This window comes from Capricornis sumatraensis, chromosome 10 (genome assembly GCF_032405125.1).
Source record: "Capricornis sumatraensis isolate serow.1 chromosome 10, serow.2, whole genome shotgun sequence".
Lineage (NCBI taxonomy): Eukaryota > Metazoa > Chordata > Mammalia > Artiodactyla > Bovidae > Capricornis > Capricornis sumatraensis.
Genome location: NC_091078.1, coordinates 57,643,426 through 57,662,325, shown reverse-complemented (window position 1 = coordinate 57,662,325; position 18,900 = coordinate 57,643,426). Strand labels below are relative to the sequence as shown.

Here is an 18,900-nt window from a genome sequence, read left to right as displayed (position 1 = left end):
GTTTTGGAGAATGCACAGGGACGGTACTAACTAATAATGGAATGAGCGCTTAGTGCACGCCAGGCGCTGTCCTAGAACTGTGAGCACCATGTCCCGTAACCCTCCTGGCAACCCAATAGGGCAGGTACAGTTGCTGGGCCCGTGAGATGAGAGGGAACTGGAGAAGTAACCGCTTCAGACTGTGCAGCTAGGGGGAGTGGGCACCACGAAAAGGCCCTGGACTCTCCCTAGCTCAGCGCCACATGCTTCTGGCTCTTTTCCCTAACTCCTACTTCCTATAACCAGTTTTAGAAAGCTGCCTGGTTCTTCCTTTCCAAATGAAAGTACCTGACCTATGGGCTCTAAGAGGACCCAACAGCCCTGATGCGTTTGGCTCTTGTTTTCAGGGGACCACCAAAAGGCTAGGGAAGCCTCTCTTCCCTAAGCGGCTTGCCTTGTTCGCACAGGACCCGGCAGCATCACTGACGCTGTGCTCCGCATCCAGCTGCTAAGACCCGGGGACCAGCAGGGCTGTGGCCCTTTCCTCGTCTGGCCCTGTGGGCCGCAGTCCCAGCACCCGAGCATTTGGGATTGCTCAGCTGGCCCCGAGCACAGAGAGCAGCCCTCTTCCAGTCTCAGGTGTTAGAACATCAACCCGCTTTCAAAGCCCAAGGTAGACACCTGTACCCACCTACTTGTGGGTGGTTGACGACAGATCAGGCTGTCCACTGAGAGTCCACAAACAAAAGTGCGGGGCCATGACTGAGTGTCCTGCAGCCCTTCGGTGGCCACAGCGGGTACTTTACCCTCAACCCCCAGGGCTGAGGTGAGGAGACAGGTGAAGGGTCTTCTTACATCAAGACAACTGAGAGAAGATAGAGAGTTCACATGGGAACGTGGGAGGCCTGTGCACGATGCTGAGTAAACAGGATGACGCATCAGCCGACCAGGTGTTTGGAACAAAGCTCCAGCTCCCAACCCCAGCTCTACCATGGGGGCTTTGCAGAGAGGCTGGTCTGAGGGCCCTCGCCGATGAGGAAGGATGCACCAGGCGCGTGCCAGCCTGGCCTGCAGGCTTCAGCCTCCCGTCGATCCCTCCTCCCCAGGTACACCTTCACTGCCATCTACACCTTTGAGTCTCTGGTCAAGATCCTGGCTCGAGGCTTCTGCCTGCACGCGTTCACCTTCCTTCGGGACCCGTGGAACTGGCTGGACTTCAGTGTGATCATCATGGCGTAAGTACCTTGTTGCTGCGCTGTTCGGGGAGAGGCCACACTGAGGGGCATGGGCGCCACTCCTGGCTCCAGGCTGAGGCCACATCAGCTCTGCAGGTGGCTATAGAGCAACCCACTTTCCTGCTCTGGAGGTGGGAGACGGCATGGAGGCCCTCAGCCCATCCTGGTGGGGAGAGATGGGTTCAGAGTAGCTCAGGCTTCCTTAGGGGTCAGAGCCACTGTCTCATCTGTGGGCCCGTGGCAGCCTTGTGCTCAGGGGGCTTCATTAAGATTCGGGTTTCGCATCCTCTGTGCTTTCCATCAAGGGAAACCAGTGTTACAACCTGAAATCTCTGGACCACTATGAAAAGTGACCTGGATTCCAAGGTGACTTAAACTGCAGGAGAGAGAGCAAAGGAGCCCAGAGAAGTGGCCAGACCTCCCCAGGAGCTCCTGCCAGGCACCCTGGCGTGGCTTCAATCTGCACTCACAGACTCCATGTCTGGCACATTGCGAGACCCCTAGTCACCGACATGACCCACCAGCCAGAGAGGTAGACGGGATTGGGGTTCCTTATCCCCATTTTACAGATGAGCAGACTGACACCAGGGACTCAGTGAGCAGACGCGACCCTAGGCCTGCTGCTCCACCGGCTGAAGCCCCACTTCCTTGCCTGGGAGGAAACCTCTTGCTGAGGGGCTGGATTGAGGCATGCCACTCTGGATAGCTCAGACAACAGATGCTGGGTTCTGGCGGAGTTGAGGGATCAGGGCAGGCCTCTCATGCAGGAGTCGTGGTCAGAGGCTTAGCCGTCAAACCCTTTCCGAAAGACTGATGTGTGGAGAGCCCAGTGTGCGCAGGGCTGGGCGCTGCACCTTGGCAGCAGCAGAGCCGGTGAGGGTTATACTCCCTGCCCTCTCAGAGCCTTGCTTTCCCCACTGGTGAAGGGGTGGTGTTGAGCTGGGTGCTATCCAAAGTGCAGTTCCGCTGCCGCTTTCTAGGTTTCTCAGATTGACTAAGTCCACCTGTTCATGACGAAGTCTTTATTGGCCCTTGGGTGTCAGCAGCTCTGAGCTCAGCCATGCAGTGGAAGAGAGAGGGAAAGAGAGAGACTGGACCTTGATGATGGGGTGCTCTCTGTCTGCCGGTCAGAACAGGCAGCAGAGCCCCTGTTTCTAGGCACGCTACTGGTCAGCTGACTCCAGCCCACCCTTTTACAGGTGGGGAAACCAAGGCTCGGAGAAGGGCTACCAGTCTTCCCGAATCCAGTGTTGATTTAGGCCTGGACAGAGCTGAGCAAACAAGGGCCAGAGCCCTGGGCTGTGGGAGACAGACTTCAACCCTACAGGCCAAAAGAGTCGAGTGTGATGACAGCTGATGGGGGTTAAAAGCAGGGAGGGACGCACTCTGCTTTACCTTCGAGGAGGTGGCCCTGGCTGCTCTGTGGGTGGGACTCCGGGGAAGGGTAAGCGCAGAGGCTGTATTGGGAGCCAGGAGAGAGAGGATGGTGGCTGGGACCAGGGTCCCAGTGGAGAAGGTGCGAGATATGGTCAGATTCTGGGGGTGTTTGAAAGTAGGGCTGACAGGAGGCCTCGAGGCAGCTCTTGGCTCAGGCAGCTGGGTGGCTGGTGTGACCACGTGTCAGCCTGGAGAACGCAGGGCGGAGAAGACTCGAATATCCGGTCTGGAATATGTTAGGTCTGAAAGCATCCAGGATGAGATACTGAGTCAGCAACTGATCTTCCAGCCTGGAGTTCAGGAAAGAGGTCCACTCGGAGGTATAAATTTAGAAGCCATTGGGATACGGATGGTATTTAAAGCCAGGAGACCGGATGAGATCATCTGGCAGAGTCGCCAGGGAAGGGAAGCCGCCTGGGGACTGTACCCTGGGACGCTCCGACATCCTGAAGTCAGGAAGAAGGAGGATGGAGCAAAGAGACTGGCGGGAACCCCTGGGGAAGGCTGAGGAAGATCAGGAGAGAGCAGTGTCCTGAAAGCCAGCAAGGGGACGTGACTCGAAAGGAACCACAAGGATGCTCTTGAGAACCGAGATGCACTGTTGGAGTCGACAACGTAAAAAGGGTGGATGACCTTGACCTTGACAAGACGGGGGACACACAGCTGATTAGAGAGGGCTCCAGGCGGGGTGGGAGGAGAATGGAGGAGGGCAAGTGTACCCATCTGGTCTGTGGGGTTTCCTCTAAAAGAGGACCCAAGGTAAGACGGTGATCAGAGGGGAGGATGGGTGAAGGGAGGACCCTTAAGAAAGGGAGCATCTGTGCAGGTTGATGGGAACGATCCAGGAGGGAGGGCAAGTTGGTGATGGAGGAGCGAAGCCCTTGAGCTGGCCCCGAGGGGTCGGGAATCCAGGGTCTGGAGGGAGTGTTGGTCATAAGAGCAGGGAAGACAGAATTCCCAGTGGCAGTGGGGGTGGCTGATAGAGCCGACGATGAGAGAAGGAACTTCTCTTCTGATTGCTTCTGTTTTCTCTGTGGTAAGAAGCAGGGTCATCAACTGAGAACACAGAGCTGGGAGGTGGGTCCAAGGTGTGAGAAGGGAGGTAGCGTTCTCTGTCTGAGCCAGGACTGATGAGAGTGGAGTAGGATCTCCAGGCCCAGGCTCTCAGGTGCCCTGCGGGAGGTGGGCGGCGATCCACAGACCTGAAGATCACAGGGGGCCTGAAGTCACAGGAGGAGGATACCGCCTCTGCCTGAGCCTCCCCTACCTTCCCATCCTGGAGCCTGAGCAGAGAACTGGATTATTGCACCAACACGCCCGGAACCCTGGGCCCCTTGTCTGATGTCAAGAGCTAGGCTTTGCCTTGTCTTCAGCCCGTGACTCTGGGCGGTGCTCTGAGTCCTCTCCATCTAGTTCTTAGGAAGTCCTCCTGTCCTGTCTCGCAAGAGAATCCCAGTCAGCTCCCCGCCCCCCACCCACAGAATCCCAAGGAAAGCTACTCCCTTCATTCAGAATCGCAGAGAAGGAATGCCTTGCTCACCAAGGCCTCCTGCCCTCATTCTATACTGACCCTGGGCTGAAAAAGCAGAGCGAACCTCCAAGGCAACCAGACTATTTCCACGTTTCTGAGTGTCTCACAAGAAATGGCCCGCTCACTTCCCCTGGGGCTGCCTGGGCCCACTGGGATGCCAGATTTGCTCTCTGGGCTAGATCGGCCCGGCACTTCGATTGACGGTGCTCCTGCTTTGTGAAAACAAAGAATTACTGCCGTGGTGAAGCAGTGAAAAGCGTTCTGCTGTAACCAAAATGATTCAGTAATGTGGAGCTCCTAGAATAATCAGAGCGTCCAGAAAGTTCTGTTCAGTGACATTCCCCCGCCTCCCCTCCATTTTAACGATGGAGAAACTGAGGCTCAAAGAGAGCCTACCCCTCGCCTCAAATTGTAGGATGAACCAGCAGCAATGCAGGGACTCAAGCCAGGTCTCCTAACTTGTGTCCTTGAGAAGCACCCCTCATCTGATGTTTCTGACTTAGGCTTCCACCTGATCCCCAGTCCCACCCATGTTAGAGATTGTGGAGGGTCAGAGGAGGGTGCCAGGAAGCCTGTCAGGCTCCACTTGCAACCCTCCAGCCAGAGCTCTTCCTGTGGCCCCCCTTTCAGCTGGGCATTACCAGCTGCCTCCCACCTTCTGGGGTTGTTATGGAAACCAAACCTGGAGGGGAAGGGAGGGAGGGCAGAGAGGAGAGGGTGGCAATCACCGCAGCAGCTAACGTGCCGGCTGTGCCTCTGCCTCGCAGCCCAGGAGGGGCCGTCTGCCTGGAATGGGAGGGCTGCCTGACCGGATGAGGGCTGAGCAGGAGCAATGCCGGGCTCTGCCTTCCTTGTGGCTCCATAGCCTCCAAAAGCCTTCCTCTCGCACTGAGGCTGGTGTGATGGGGTAGAACTCTCCCCCGCCACCGTCTGATCTTTCTGTGTCAGGGCCCACGACCCCGCCCCAGCTGTCTGCCCCTGCCCTGAGGCTTGGCCCCCGCAGAAAGAGTGGAATGGCTTGATGGAGCATCTGGGCAGCACGGATCCCTGCTCCACCCCGCTCTGGGCCACGGTTGAAGCTGCCCCTTTGCTAGATGTAGGGTCTCTCCTGCCTGGCCTTACTCCAGGGCCCCGTGAGGGTCTAGGGCCCCGAGATGGGAAGCAGTCAGGCACCAGGTTCTGGGTCGAGGAAAAGAGGCAGTAGCCCTCTGTGTCACAGACGTGCTCACAGACACACCTTGCCCTCACCCTGCCCTGCACCCCACCTTCCAGGCTTCTTCCTCCTCAGTATTTTGACCGCTGGCCCCGCCCCATTCTCAGCCACCCCACTGGCCTTGAAGGCTATGGAAGCATACCTCTTGGGGTCTTGGCTTCCCTGTGCCCAGCAGGTGTTGACTGGAGGGCACTGTTGGTGCTAGGGACCCTAGGGGATGGGGGAGACAGGGTCTACACTGGGACGGGCACAGACTGGCTAAATCCAAGTAGGAGACAGGCAGGGCTTCACTGGAGACCCGAGGGGACAGGCAGGCTCTGGGAGGGACAAGAGACTGAAGTAGTTGGCTCCCTCTCTGGCACAGCTCTCTGCCCATTCCCTATACCCAAGAGACACAGCCTTGAAGCCAGTGTCCTCAGCAAGAAAACTCAGTTCTGGGGAACACCCACTGGAGTAGCCACAGAAAATGGACCCAGAGCCACCTGCAGGCCGGAACTGTGGCTTCCATGTAACAGCGACATTGGCAACGGTCCAGGTTCATCCTGACAGCCCCATGGCCACACCTCATCAGGACAGAGTCCAAGCCTGAGAGGAGAATGTGTGACCCTCAGAGGCATGAGGGTCAGAGCCCTCACAGAAAGTGGACTAGCCAGCCAAAGTTGAGAGGGAGCTTCAACCAAATCAACAGATGAGGTGATGTTTACCTCCCATTGGGAGCCAGGGCTGTATCTGACTTTTGTACCCAAGAAAGATTTGCAGGCTGCCGTGAGTCCAGTGGAAGAAATGGAAACCACACCATAGAAAGGACCTGGTACAGGCAGAAGGAAAGCTCTGCTGAGAATGAGTCTGCTGACTTCCCATCCCTGAAGGGATATGGAGAGTGAGGAGGGAGCAGGCTTGGGCCACAGAGCCCCATGAGGATGGAGGAGCCCCGTGAGTGGACGGAGAGGAAGCTGGTGTCAGCACTGGACCAGGCTGGACCCGACCAACCTCAGGACACTTGAGTCCTTTGGCGGAGCCTGCCAGGTCCCTCCCCGCAGACCCCCAGAGCTTGGAGGCACATTCAGAAGCTCTAAGCAGAGTGGAAGGGCCTGGAGGGCCACACTGACTAGCAGAGTGAGTCCATCAGCCCTGTCAACCCACCCTCGACACTCACCCAGTGTCACTGGGCTGACATCACTCAGACACCAGGTCGGAGACACTTGGTTACACATGAGCCATCCAGAGTCCGCTGTTCTTTGTCAAACATCAGACACCTTCGGTTAAATGTCAGACACCCTGGATGTGAAACCTTTGATTAAATATCACCAGTCACTTGCCACTCTCCCAACAGCCCCGGGCACACACCATCCATCCATGCTCAGACATCCTGGTCATGGGACCCATCCACGCGTGTCCTTGTGTTCTGCTTGGGTGGGCGCAGCCCCCCAGAGACTGATGCCTTCCTTCTGGGCCTATGGAATCTGTTGTCCAAGTTGCGCCCATGGCCACTCAGCCCAGCTAAGCACCACTCGGGCCCGACCAGGACATAGCCCCAGGAGGGCTGCTCACTTCCCAGGGTGACTCCTCCCATGGAGACCCATCATAAGGGGACACCAAGACAGAGGTGGCCTCATGGGAGAGGGGTTGCCACATCCCTAGGACTCTACAACCTGCTTTTTCCCTCTTCTTGTGTTGGTCATTGCCCGTAGTCAAAGAGCTCATTCTCTGGCCAACCTCCCGTCTCGCCTTCCAAAGCATCCTCTTGGGAAGTCTTCTCCCTCTGAGTTCTCAGGTCACCGCCACCTTCTGAATTCAGGGACTCCTGCACCAGCCCATGCACAGAGATTTGTGGTTGGAAGGAGCAAGCAGGCTGCCTTCAGACACCCAGCCATGCCTCCACAGTGGTCTCGGGGGCTTCTGAGTCCCATAGGTCAGAGCTTCAAGGCGCGAGCCCATGCCACTGCAGAAGATGCAGGGCACACCCGGGACCAGACGCCGCCTGCTTCCTTCACCACGTTCCCCCTGGAAAATGGAGCTCCCTCTTGGCCGTGTCCCCAGCCCCAGACCCCACCATGTGGCCGGGCGACAGTCTCCAGTGGCATGGAGAATGTGGCAGAGTAGCCACCTCCTAGCGCCGGTTGTTCACGGGACCGTCACCAAGAGAGTTGCCTGGGAGCTCGTCCTGTGGACACTCTTAAGGCATCCTCGCTGAGGTCCCCGTGGCAGGAGGGATGAGAGCAGGAAAAAGACCTGGGGGAGGCTGTGGGTCATGCCCAGCCCTTCCCGTGGGAGCGGGAGAAGAGAGAGAGGGCTGGCCGGGGAGGGTGGGCTGAGGTGCCGCTTTGTAATTCCCAATAACTGTGGTTTGATTCTGCAGGTATGTATCAGAAAATATAAAACTAGGCAATTTGTCGGCTCTTCGAACTTTCAGAGTCCTGAGAGCTCTAAAAACTATTTCAGTTATCCCAGGTAAGATGCTCAGCTTTGCTCCCAGATATCAGCTACAAGTGACTCTCTCTCTGTCTCCCCCACCCCACCCCCGACCGTGTGTCCTCCTGGCGTGCTGTCACTGTCCTGTGTGTGAATTTCCCCTGTTACAGATACACCACTGAATTTGTGGACCTGGGCAATGTCTCAGCTTTACGTACCTTCCGAGTCCTCCGGGCCCTGAAAACTATATCAGTCATTTCAGGTGAAAATCAGGTTAAACGCCAAGGCTGGAGGGATACTCTTGGGCCTTTCCAGCCACCTGGGGGCCAAGGCGGCCCTCGGGAAGGTCCCCCCGAATGTGCCTGTCCCCAGAGTACCTTTCCCAGAGCTCGGATGTGGGGGCTATTGGCAGTGGATACGGTTGTCCCCTCGGTGCCTCGAAGGGGCTCCAGGCCCACCCCAGCAAAGCCCACCACCACAGACCCCCGGGGGCCCAGAGTACACCATGGCAGGTCCTGGGTTGAACCCAAATTCTCCCCAGGACAGAGATTGCTTTCCCAAACTGAACTCAACTATCGGAAGAGGTCAAAGCTTATGTGTATGTTGCTTCCCCTCGAAGCATCGTCCTGCAATCAGGACACTAAAAGAACTGTTTGTAGGGAAACCACACCCAGAGCCCAGAAAGACAGTGCGGGCACGACCTTTCGTGGCTGAGCGCCCCGTCCCTGCCTGGAGCCCTCTTGATATATGCACAGCTGGCACTCCCGCCCCATTCTGTGATACAGAGCGTACTCTGTGGACAGGTGTCACTGGGCCTTGGCGTCTAACAGCCCTCGCTGCATGTGCGGTAGACGTTTAGCAAACCGTGCATGGTAGCCTCGGGAAGAAATTCTCCTTGACAACATGTTGGCAATTGTCCCCGGGAAACCTGCTGAGGCCCAGGTGGCCTCTCTAGAAAGCCAGTCAACCCCGTCCATCTAGGAATGTTCTCTAAGACTTCTAATGATGTCAGAGCCCAGAGGCACTTCCCAGCATGTCCACACTCAGAACCGGAGCAGGCGCTTCTTTTGAGCAGGCAGCTGGAAACAGGTTGTACACCACCGATCTGGGGAGATGGCAGAACCAGATGGTGGTATCCACTCCTGATTTGGAAAGCGGATGGGTCCTGGGCCCTTGGCCTGCTTTTGGCTATTGCTGCCTCCAGGGAGCCAGGGGCCCTGCTCTGGGCTCCCTAAAGTTCAGCCTCCCCTGATGGGGCTCCCCTCTCCCTGGTTGGAATCCTCCTGGCCAGAAGTGGACTCTGTCATCAATCTGAGAAGTGGTTAAAGGGATGGGCTGCCAACTGACTGTTCCCAAAAACTCTGTCTCCATAGTCTAGGAGGTGTTCAGAGCCTTGACCTGAGTGCTTTAGGCCAAAGATGCTGTGGAGGCAGAGTCCAGTTTGGAAATGTGAGCTGCTGCCCGCTGACGCTCACTTTGCCCCCTTCCCCATGCCTCTTTCAGTGGGCATGGTGAGGAGAACCAGATGCCCACCACAGGGTCCCAGAAGCTCTGCTAGAGATGAAGCATAGTCCCGGACTACAGAGGGCTCATGAATCCCATCACCACTACCACTCCAGGCCCAGACCCCTGCGAGGTCCACTCACTGCCCAGGCAGTTGCCAACATCTGCCAGGACGATTTCACAGAGGACGCTGAGTGCCTCCGAGCCCCGGGCAGGCAGCAGTGTTGCTGGCATTATGGGGACGACTTCCTCTCCCCTCTCCCGTGTGTGCCCATCGCTGCCTCCTTGTCTCTGAGTCATGGGCACTGCCACACGGGTGCTCCTAACACATTAACCGGCTGGACGATGGATGGATGGGGCTTAATCTGGGATCTGGCCGCTTTGATGGAGGGAGGAGGGCTGGGGAGGAGGGGTGGAGGGGGCAGGTCCCCGCGGGAGGAGGGCTGGGGAGGAGGGGTGGAGGGGGCAGGTCCCCGCTGCTGGCAGAGAAGCTCCCTCGCTCCCGATGCTCTGCTCGAACTTGTGAACTTGTCACAGGCCTGCAGCCAAGTGTCGCACCAGAGGCGTCTACACGTGCTGTTCTGTGTGGCGCTGGCTACTGCAGGGAACTGGGCCGTGCAACTAACACATCACAGCCTCTCAGCTTTGGGAGCAGGATGGACGGGGACGAGTCCCCAGGGCGCAGGGCAGAGGAGGAAAGCACAAAACAGGTGCCCCTGAGCCTTTCCCCAAAAGTGTGACCTGAGGCAGAACAGGCTCCTTGGGACATCCCCAACCATGGCCTTGCTGGATCCCACACCCCCACACACACCTGCCTGGCATACACATTCCCCTGCTGAGAATGGCGTGTCTCTTCCCATCTCAGGGTCAAGGCCAAGGCCCTCCATTGCCCTGGCATGGGCCTGGCCCTCTGTCTCCTTCCCAGGGACTGCATTTAGAGGGACCAGTGAGAGAGGGACAGGCTTTGAGTGTTTTCTCCCTCAAGGAGACAGTACTTCCCATGCTTACATCAGGTATTTGCTATGGGAGAGCAAAGAGAACGAGGCCCCTCTGAAAATACAGGGGCACTCCAGGCTGGACTCCCGCTGCAGGGGATCAGGACAGAATCTCGGCAGCAGAGGATGGGGGGAGCTTTGGTCTGAAAGACCCGAGAGAGGCCTCCCTCCCCTGCCCGCACCTCATGATCGCCCGCCCGGCCCAGCACCCCTCAGGCCCGGCCCCTGCTCACTGGGGCAGGGGACGTGGCGCTGCGGGTGACCCCGCGCTCCGCCTCACCTCCCCCAGGCCTGAAGACCATCGTGGGGGCCCTGATCCAGTCTGTGAAGAAGCTGGCCGATGTGATGGTCCTCACGGTCTTCTGCCTCAGCGTCTTTGCCCTCATCGGCCTGCAGCTCTTCATGGGCAACCTGAGGCACAAGTGCGTCCGCAACTTCACAGTGCTCAACGGCACCAACAGCACCAACAGCTCCGTGGAGGCTGACGGCCTGATCTGGGGATCGCTGGACCTCTACCTCAACGACCCAGGTGCCAACTTGGCTCTGTGGCCCCCTGGCAGGGTTCTGACACCCCCACCAGAACTGGGCATCTCCCACCCAGGGCTGGGCATCTCCCATGCAAGCCTCCTTCCAGGGACATCCAAGCCCTACCCGCCCCTCTAGAGACCTGGCTGGGTGTCAGGGATCCCCGCCCCTGCCCTCTGGGGCTCTGGGAGAGAGGACAGGAGAGGAGCAGGCTTAGCACTGAGTTCTCAGGCTGAGTTCTCCTGAGTTCTCAGGCTGTACGGGGAGGTGACCCTTGAAGAGCAGGAGGATGGAGAGGTCGATAGGAGAACAGCAGTTACGATGTTTGCAGGGTCGGGCATGGTGAAGAAACCAGCCTGCCTGCAGGGGGAGGGGTTTCCCTTGGGAAGGGGTCGGGGAACAGAGCTGGGAGTTTTTGAGGCTCAGAGTGGAGACCCCATCTGCTTGGCATGGGCTTTGTCACTTGAGGTCAGTGATCCTTGTCAGGATGTTAATTCCATCTGCGTGCAGCCCAGGACAAGCTCTGTGATGCCGCAAAGCCATGCGGGCCCCTCGGGTTCTTCCACTGCTCTGTGAGTTACACTTCTGCCTTCCAGGCTGATGGCCAGCACCCCCCTTGTCTAGAGCCATCAGTCTGGACCAGAGGTTGATGGCAGAGGCTGGTACAAGGCCACATGCGCGTCCACAAGGGCCCCAGGGGCCATTCTGAAGTCAAGGCCTCTGACCTACACCAGCAGTCCACTGTGGAAGAATGAAATAGATAGAAACTCTGTGAGTGCATCTGCTTGTAATTCAGCTGTGGCCGTGTAGCAGCAGTTCCAAAACTTTCCTGCATGCAAAGGTCACCTGGAAGGTTCCAGGAAACATAGACTGCTGGGCCCCACCTCCCGAGTTTCTGAGTCAGTATCTCTGGGAAGTTGCCTTTCTAATCAGCTCCCAGTTGGTGCTTGATGCTGCTGGTCGTGGAAAACTGCTGCCTAAGACTGAGACAGCTAGTGGGGCAGGAGGGGGACTGATAGATGGCCCCAGAGTGGAGGCGACGGGATTCGTGTCCCATGTCTCACCTGGTCCAACCCGAGCCCTGTCTGAACAGACCCCTGCCTCCTAGTTTGTGGCCTCTCATGACCGAGGTTGGCCCCTGAGTGATTGGAGCAGGTGTAGAAGTTCCCTGTGGGGACTTTCTGAGTCCACTGGGGACACTGACAGCTGACTGTCTGAGGAAGAGCAAGCGGAAGGCCAGAGAAGCCGCCAGCATTGCCTCAAACCTAGCCAGACAGAAGGCAGAGGTCAGCGCCGGAGCAGAGAAGCAGACGGAAGACACCCAGCAGTGTCTCTATACCCCTCCCCACGCCCAGGATATAAGTTGGAAACCCCAGGAGTCTGGACCCCACATGCCCCTCACTATCAGATGCTTCTCTTCCAGAAAATTACCTACTCAAGAATGGCACCTCTGATGTGTTACTGTGTGGGAACAGCTCCGACGCTGGGTACGTACCACCCACCCCCAGGGCCACTTCACTCAGCCAGGGGGCTCTCCTTCCAGTGCTTTCTGTTTATGCCCTTGATGCCAGGGACAGCAAGACCTTTCCCTGGCTCTCTTCCCTGCCAGGTCTCTGGAATATTCCCCCCACCCCCACAGGGAGACAGCCGGGAGAGGTAAAGAAAGAGAAGGGGGCTCACCTCTGCAGGGAGGGCAGACAGAATGAGAAGAGAGGAACCAGGAAGCACTGCAGGGCCCCCCACCAGTCCAACCCTGGCTCCACTCCCTTCCCAAAGCCCCCTAGGGTGGCACCCTCCCCTTCCAGTCTTCGCTTTCTCCGTCTTGAACTGTCCATCAGGTTAAGAGTAAGTTTGGCCTCCCCTGGCAGCCTAGACTCTCCTCCAGGGCAAGCAGGGTGTGGCTCCCAGAGATGCCCAGTGCCACGTGCACCATCCGGGGCCCTGTGTGTGCCTGCACCTCTGGCAGGGTAACTGCTCCGCAGGGCCACACAGGCTCACCGAGGGGAGTGCTCTGCGGGGCAGTAGGCCTACACGTCTGACTGTGGAGTTCCGGAGCCCTTCTTGTTGCCAAAGAGAAAGTCTTCTTTTCTTAGTTTATCACATTAGCAAGGCGCAGAGGCCCCTTGGTTGCACCCTCCTACTTGCCAAGTTTCCCTTGTTCCCATCCTCTGTCCACTCATGGCTCCAGCCCAGTGCTCCCTTTTGGGAAAGAGACTGTCCCCTCCAGACATGGCCGGGCCCCAGCCTGTCCAGCCCGGAGTCATCCCGCAACCCCATAGTCTGGCCTTTGCCCGATCTGTCCTATTCAGCTCAGCCTCAGTGCTCCCCCCATGTGTCTGCCCTGTGCCCAGCTCCCCTGGGGTGGGCAGGCAGGGAAGAAACCTGAGCCAGGCCCTGGACACTTCCTCTGGGAGGGGAGAGGCAATGCAGACACCAGCTGGGACGGCATGTCGTGTGGACAGAGGGAGCTGGATTTAGGCCTGGCAGCAGACAGACAAAGAGAAAAGGAGAAGCCTGTCCCAGGTGGGAGGCACAGCGTGAAAAATCAGGAAGGCAGGACCCTGCTGTGTGGAACTAGAGTCTCGGGGACAGAGGACCCCTCACAGCGTGGAACAGTCGGTGTGTCTGGCCACAGGACATGTCCCGAGGGCTACAGGTGCCTGAAGGCCGGCGAGAGCCCTGACCATGGCTACACCAGCTTCGACTCCTTCGCCTGGGCCTTCCTTGCACTCTTCCGACTGATGACGCAGGACTGCTGGGAGCGCCTCTACCAGCAGGTACATGGGGCGCAAGGCCACCAGGATGGGCGGAGGGCCCAGAACCAGGGCCCAGGCTGCACAAGTGACTAGCCACAGGCGGCCCCAGCAGCTTCCCCACTGGCCAGAACAGAGTCGGGGCAGAGGGCTCTGAGGCGCGGGGGCTCAGCAGGCAAAGAAACTTGCCTTTTGTTGGTGACCAAGGACCCCGCCCTCCATATAAGACACTCTGTGCTCTGTGAGTGGGACGCTAGTTCACCCTATGCGATGCAACACTTTCTCTGTCAACTGGAGCGTTCTGCCTCCTCCCACGAGTGGGCACCACCCCATGCGTGTAGGTCCCCCTCTGTAGGTTCAGATGCTTCTGTCTATAGGCGGGACATGTTCTCCTGCCCCCCCATGCTGTGGCCGTTTGAACCCTTGGCACAGCCAGGCTGGGCAACTTGGAATTTGCGCACATGACCCGTATGGAGCCCCAGTGAAGATGACCTCTGCCCCCTTGCTCCTCTAGACCCTGAGGTCTGCAGGGAAGATCTACATGATCTTCTTCATGCTGGTCATCTTCCTGGGCTCCTTCTACTTGGTGAACTTGATCCTGGCTGTGGTCGCCATGGCCTACGAGGAACAAAACCAAGCCACCATTGCAGAGACGGAGGAGAAGGAAAAGCGATTCCAGGAAGCCATGGAGTTGCTCAAGAAAGAGCAGGAGGTGAGTGAGCAGTGCAGCCAAGGAACCTCCAGACCAAGCCTTCACCTGACCCTGGGTGCCTACAACCGTGACACCTGCTGGGTCATACTGGTATCTGGGGGCGTGATGCATGTTGGGGAAAGCTGGTACCAGTGTCTGGAGGTATGATGCATGTTGGGTACAGCTGGTGGCTAAAAGTGATGCATGCTGGGTAAAGCTGGTACCTGCTGGATAAAGCAAGTGTCTGGTGGGTAGAGATATTTCCTGTGATCGTGGTATCTGCTGAATAAAAATTTGTTAGCTGCTGAGTAAAGACAGAGCCTGTTCATAAGGTGGGTATAAGTGGTGCCTGCTGAGTAAAGGTGGGCCTTGTGAGGATGATGCCTGCTGGGGGAAAGCTCTTCCCTATGACCATGGTATCTTCCAGGTGAAGTGGTGCCAGGTGGATAAAGGTGGTGGCTCCTGGCTAAAAGCGGTCACTGTGAGCCCAGTGCATGCTGGGTAAAAAAGAATCTTGTGTCCACAGACATAGTTTATCCTGGTCAAGGGATACCTTCTGTTGGGATAGGAAGATCCAGGGGCAAAAGCTCAGGCTCAGCAGATGAGGACTGGTGATGCTGCTGTGACTGTCCCCAGAGCCAACTGCAGAACAAACCTTTTAGAAGCCAGGCCAAGGACATCCACGAACTGCCCTACGCCACCTCCTCCAGCACCCATTTTGGCCAGCCAAACCTTCTAGAAGATCCCCTGCCCTCTAGTTCTGTCACTTCTGCTCATCAGCACCCCCAGTCGCACCTGCCCAACACTCTGCTCTTTCATAAGCTGCCCACTTTGGCCACTACTCTCCTCCTCCCTGGATGTGGATCTTTCTCAAAACATCCTGGGTCTGTCTGTGCACACCTCTCCATAGCGCCCTCCTTTTGGGGTGAGTGGGCAGGTCCACTTACCGTTGGGGAAAACCAAGGTGCAGATAGTTGCCTGGCCTACCTTGGCCTGAGGCTGCACCCTGTCTCCATGACCACGACATCCCTTCTTCCACCATTTTCAGGCCCTCGCCATCAGGGGTGTGGACACCGTGTCCCGCAGCTCCTTGGAGATGTCCCCATTGGCCCCAGTAACCACCCACGAGAGAAGGAGCAAGAGAAGAAAACGAATGTCTTCAGGGACAGAGGAGTGTGGGGACGACAAGTTCCCCAAGTCCGACTCGGAGGATGGTCCCCGAACAGTGGTAACCCCCAGCTGCGGCTCTGCCCCTTTCAGGATGGATCTGGCATCCAAAAGCCATCATGCTAAGCCTGGTGCTATCAGAGTCCCCACGGTTGCTCCCCAAGGAAAATGTTCCTTGAGCCCCCTCCCAGTCCCTCCTGTTTCCCTTGGCCACTCTTAGAGTGGAGGAGCCCTGGGCAGAGGGATAGGGTAGGTTTGGGTGTTAGCGTATCACCAACCTCAGCTAAGTCCCCAGCACTGGAGCTGGGGGGCACCCCCGTCGTGTGGATTGGTAGGAGCTCACAGACATGCTCAGATGAGCAAGGGACATGGCTGATTGCCGAGGTCCTGCTCGGGCCAGGCCTGTCTATACCATCAGAAGCCTTCTGCCTGCTTCTTTCCCATGTGAACTTCAGTCTCAGAGCCCCAGAAGCACAGGCTTCAGGTGAGCAGAGATCCCAGAAAATGCAGGATTGCCTGTAATCCTGCACCCCTCCTCGGAGCACCCCTAGTTCAGCCCACTCAGTTCCTATGTGGCAGACAGAAGCCCTCAGTGCTCCGAGTTGAGCCGGGGCCGATACCACGAGTGACAGGCCGGGGGCATGTGAAACGCTGTCCCAGTCATGTCCTCTCTCCATGCCTTCAGAATCGTTTCAGCATCACCCATGGCCTCAGCAGGACCTCCATGAAGCCGCGCTCCAGCCACGGGAGCATTTTCACCTTGCGCCGGCGGGACCTGGGCTCCGAGACAGATTTTGCCGACGATGAAAACAGCACCGCCGGGGACAGTGAGAGCCACCGCACATCACTGCTGGTGCCTTGGCCCCTGCGGCGGCCTAGCACCCAGGGGCAGCCCAGTCCCGGAACCTCAACTCCCGGCCTCGCAGTCAACGGCAAAAGGAACAGCACTGTGGACTGTAACGGGGTGGTCTCCTTGCTGGGGGCGGGCGACCTCGAGGCCGCCTCCCCAGGGAGCCACCTCCTCCACCCTATGAAGCTGGAGCGCCCCCCGGACACGGTGAGCCCGCCCCACGACGCAGCACCAGGCACATCCCATCTCCCAGGCTGCTCACCACAGCCAGGTCTAAAACTACTGGCCAAGTATTTACTGAGCACCTACTGTGTGCTGGGCTTGGGGATAAATAAGCCTACCAAAAAAAATCTCTCCTTCCTAGACTTTCCAGACAGACACAAATCAAGAAAGAAGAAGAAGAAGGAAAAAATATACATATATGCATATCAGGGCTTCCCTGATGGTTCAGTGGTAAAAAACCTGCCTGTCAAAGCAGGAGACCTGGGTTTGATCCCTGGGTAGGGAAGATCCCTTGGAGGAGGAAATGGCAACCCACTCCAGTATTCTTGCCTGGACAATCCCATGGACAGAGGAGCCTGGTGGGCTACAGTCCGTGGGGTCATGAAAGAGTCAGACACTACTTAGCGACTAAACAACGAACAAACGAGTATATGCATATAATGGTGATAAACAGGGATGAGAGTTAAACATTTAGACACTGCAGCGGCACAGGAGCGGTGCTCTGGAGGCCCTGTGTGTGCCCGGCGTGGGCCCGGGACGGCTGTGGATCCTGGACAATCTGGAGAAGGGCCAGAGTGGCAAGGGGACCTTTCCGAGGTTCTGGGCAACAAGAACCTCATCAAGTTTGAAGTATTTCAGCACTTTACAAACCGGTAAATGTCAGGCAATACCAGCCCAAACTCTAAGTATTATGGAAGAACAAAAGTAGGAGAGAAAGGGAAGCCTCCTTACTGCAGGGTATTAAAACAACAACTTGAAGGAGGCAAGTGGAGGGGGTGTTATGGCAGACAGGTTAGCACTCAGATTCTAGAGACAAACTGGATTTGAATCTCGCCTCATCGCTTACCAGCTGGATGGCTGTGAGCAAGTTCTTTTCTTTCTCTGCGCCTCAGATCTCTTGTCTGTAAAATGGATTTAAAACAGCCACCTCAGGGGCTTCCCTGGTGGTCCAGTGGTTAAGACTGCAGGCTTCCATTGCAGGGGGAATGAGTTTGATTCCTGCCCGGGGACTAAGGTCCTCGTGCTGCACGGTTTGGCCAAAAATAAATAAAATACCCACCTCAGGGTCGACGTCAGGATGAAGGGCTAATATGCATAAAGTACTCAGGACAGGCACACATAGTTGATGTGGTGATAACGACGTAGTAACGGACTGTCTTTGCATCATCTGGGGGACGCATGTTCTAGGCCCAAAGAACAGCAAGTGCCAAGGCCCTGAGGCAGAAGCATGCCTCCCATACGGGAGGACACGCCATGAGGGCAGGGTGCTGGAAACCAGGGAGTAAAGGGGAGAGGTGTTGGAGCGACTGTCAGAGAGGTGACGGGGACAGAGGTGCCAGATAGCGAGAGGCTGGTCAGAGCTTTGATCAGTCAGTCAGCCGATCCCATGACAGGCTGGTGACCGCCCAGCCAGTCATCGAGTGCCCTTGCTGACCGCTGCCCCCCAACAAAGGCCTCGGAGCAGCCCACCCGGGAAAAGGGCAAATGTGCGGCTCAGACCCTGAGGCCGGCAGGAGGTGGAGAAGGGCAGACTTTCTGAGGAAGCAGAACCAGACAGGGAAACCTGAGCAGGAAGGTGGAGGCAGGCTGAAGAGAGAGACCGTTGCTCCAGCTCAGATAGGTGCTGCAGCTGTGGGACTTTGCGCGGGTTAACAAACTTCCCTGTGCCTCCGTGTCCCCACCTGCTGGTGGTGGTGGTTTAGTCGCTAAGTCGTGTCCAACTCTTGCGACCCCATGGGTTATAGCCCGCCAGGCTCCTCTGTCCATGGGATTCTCCAGGCAATAATACTGGAGTGGGTTGCCATTTCCTTCTCCAGGGAATCTTCCCAACCCGGGAATCAAACCGGGCTCTCCTTCATTTCAGGCAGATTCTTTACTGACTGAGCTACAAGGGAAGCCCCGTCACCTGTTACGTAGAAATAAAATTAATATCCACATCAGCAGGTTGTCATGAGCCAAGCATGTACCATCCGATGAAGAAATGAAAATTTCGCCAGCACCTCAGATGTTCCCCCAGCATCCCTCTTCCCAGTTTCCTCCCACCTTCCCACCCAAAGTTAACCACTATCCCAACGTCTAACACCAGAATTTCATTTGGCCTGTTTTTTGTATGTTATATAAATGGAATCATAGAGCATAAAAAAAAAAGTTGTGGCAAGGACTGAAAGAGTTAAAACCTGTCTGGTGCTTAGCCCAGCACTTGCCTCATGTTCCAGGAATCATTATTATTAGCTATTATTGTTATTAGAGAGCAAGGAGTGACAGCTCCAGGAGCACCCCCGGAGCGCCTGGGGCCCTCACACTGCTCTGGAGTGGGCAGTCAAGGAGACGGTCCTGCGAACACACTGGGGGAGACCGTAGCTTCTGGGTGGGGCTGGGGAGGCCCC

At 57.1% G+C, this 18,900-nt stretch overlaps 1 protein-coding gene across 8 annotated transcripts in view; it reads left to right on the top strand.

The window, feature by feature from the left end:
• SCN5A (sodium voltage-gated channel alpha subunit 5) overlaps positions 1–18,900 on the top strand; it is an 86,451-nt gene that overhangs the window by 11,755 nt on the left and 55,796 nt on the right. For 5 of the 8 annotated variants that reach the window (XM_068982820.1, XM_068982818.1, XM_068982819.1 and 2 more), the window contains exons 4-11: positions 1,086–1,214; positions 7,755–7,846; positions 10,595–10,834; positions 12,254–12,317; positions 13,466–13,607; positions 14,098–14,295; positions 15,323–15,502; positions 16,127–16,498. In XM_068982820.1, the coding sequence (XP_068838921.1) occupies positions 1,086–1,214; positions 7,755–7,846; positions 10,595–10,834; positions 12,254–12,317; positions 13,466–13,607; positions 14,098–14,295; positions 15,323–15,502; positions 16,127–16,498 (1,417 nt within the window). Of the gene's footprint in view, positions 1–1,085; positions 1,215–7,754; positions 7,847–7,977; positions 8,070–10,594; positions 10,835–12,253; positions 12,318–13,465; positions 13,608–14,097; positions 14,296–15,322; positions 15,503–16,126; positions 16,499–18,900 lie in introns of all 8 variants that reach the window. The other 3 variants (XM_068982815.1, XM_068982812.1, XM_068982813.1) reach the window with 1 other exon arrangement.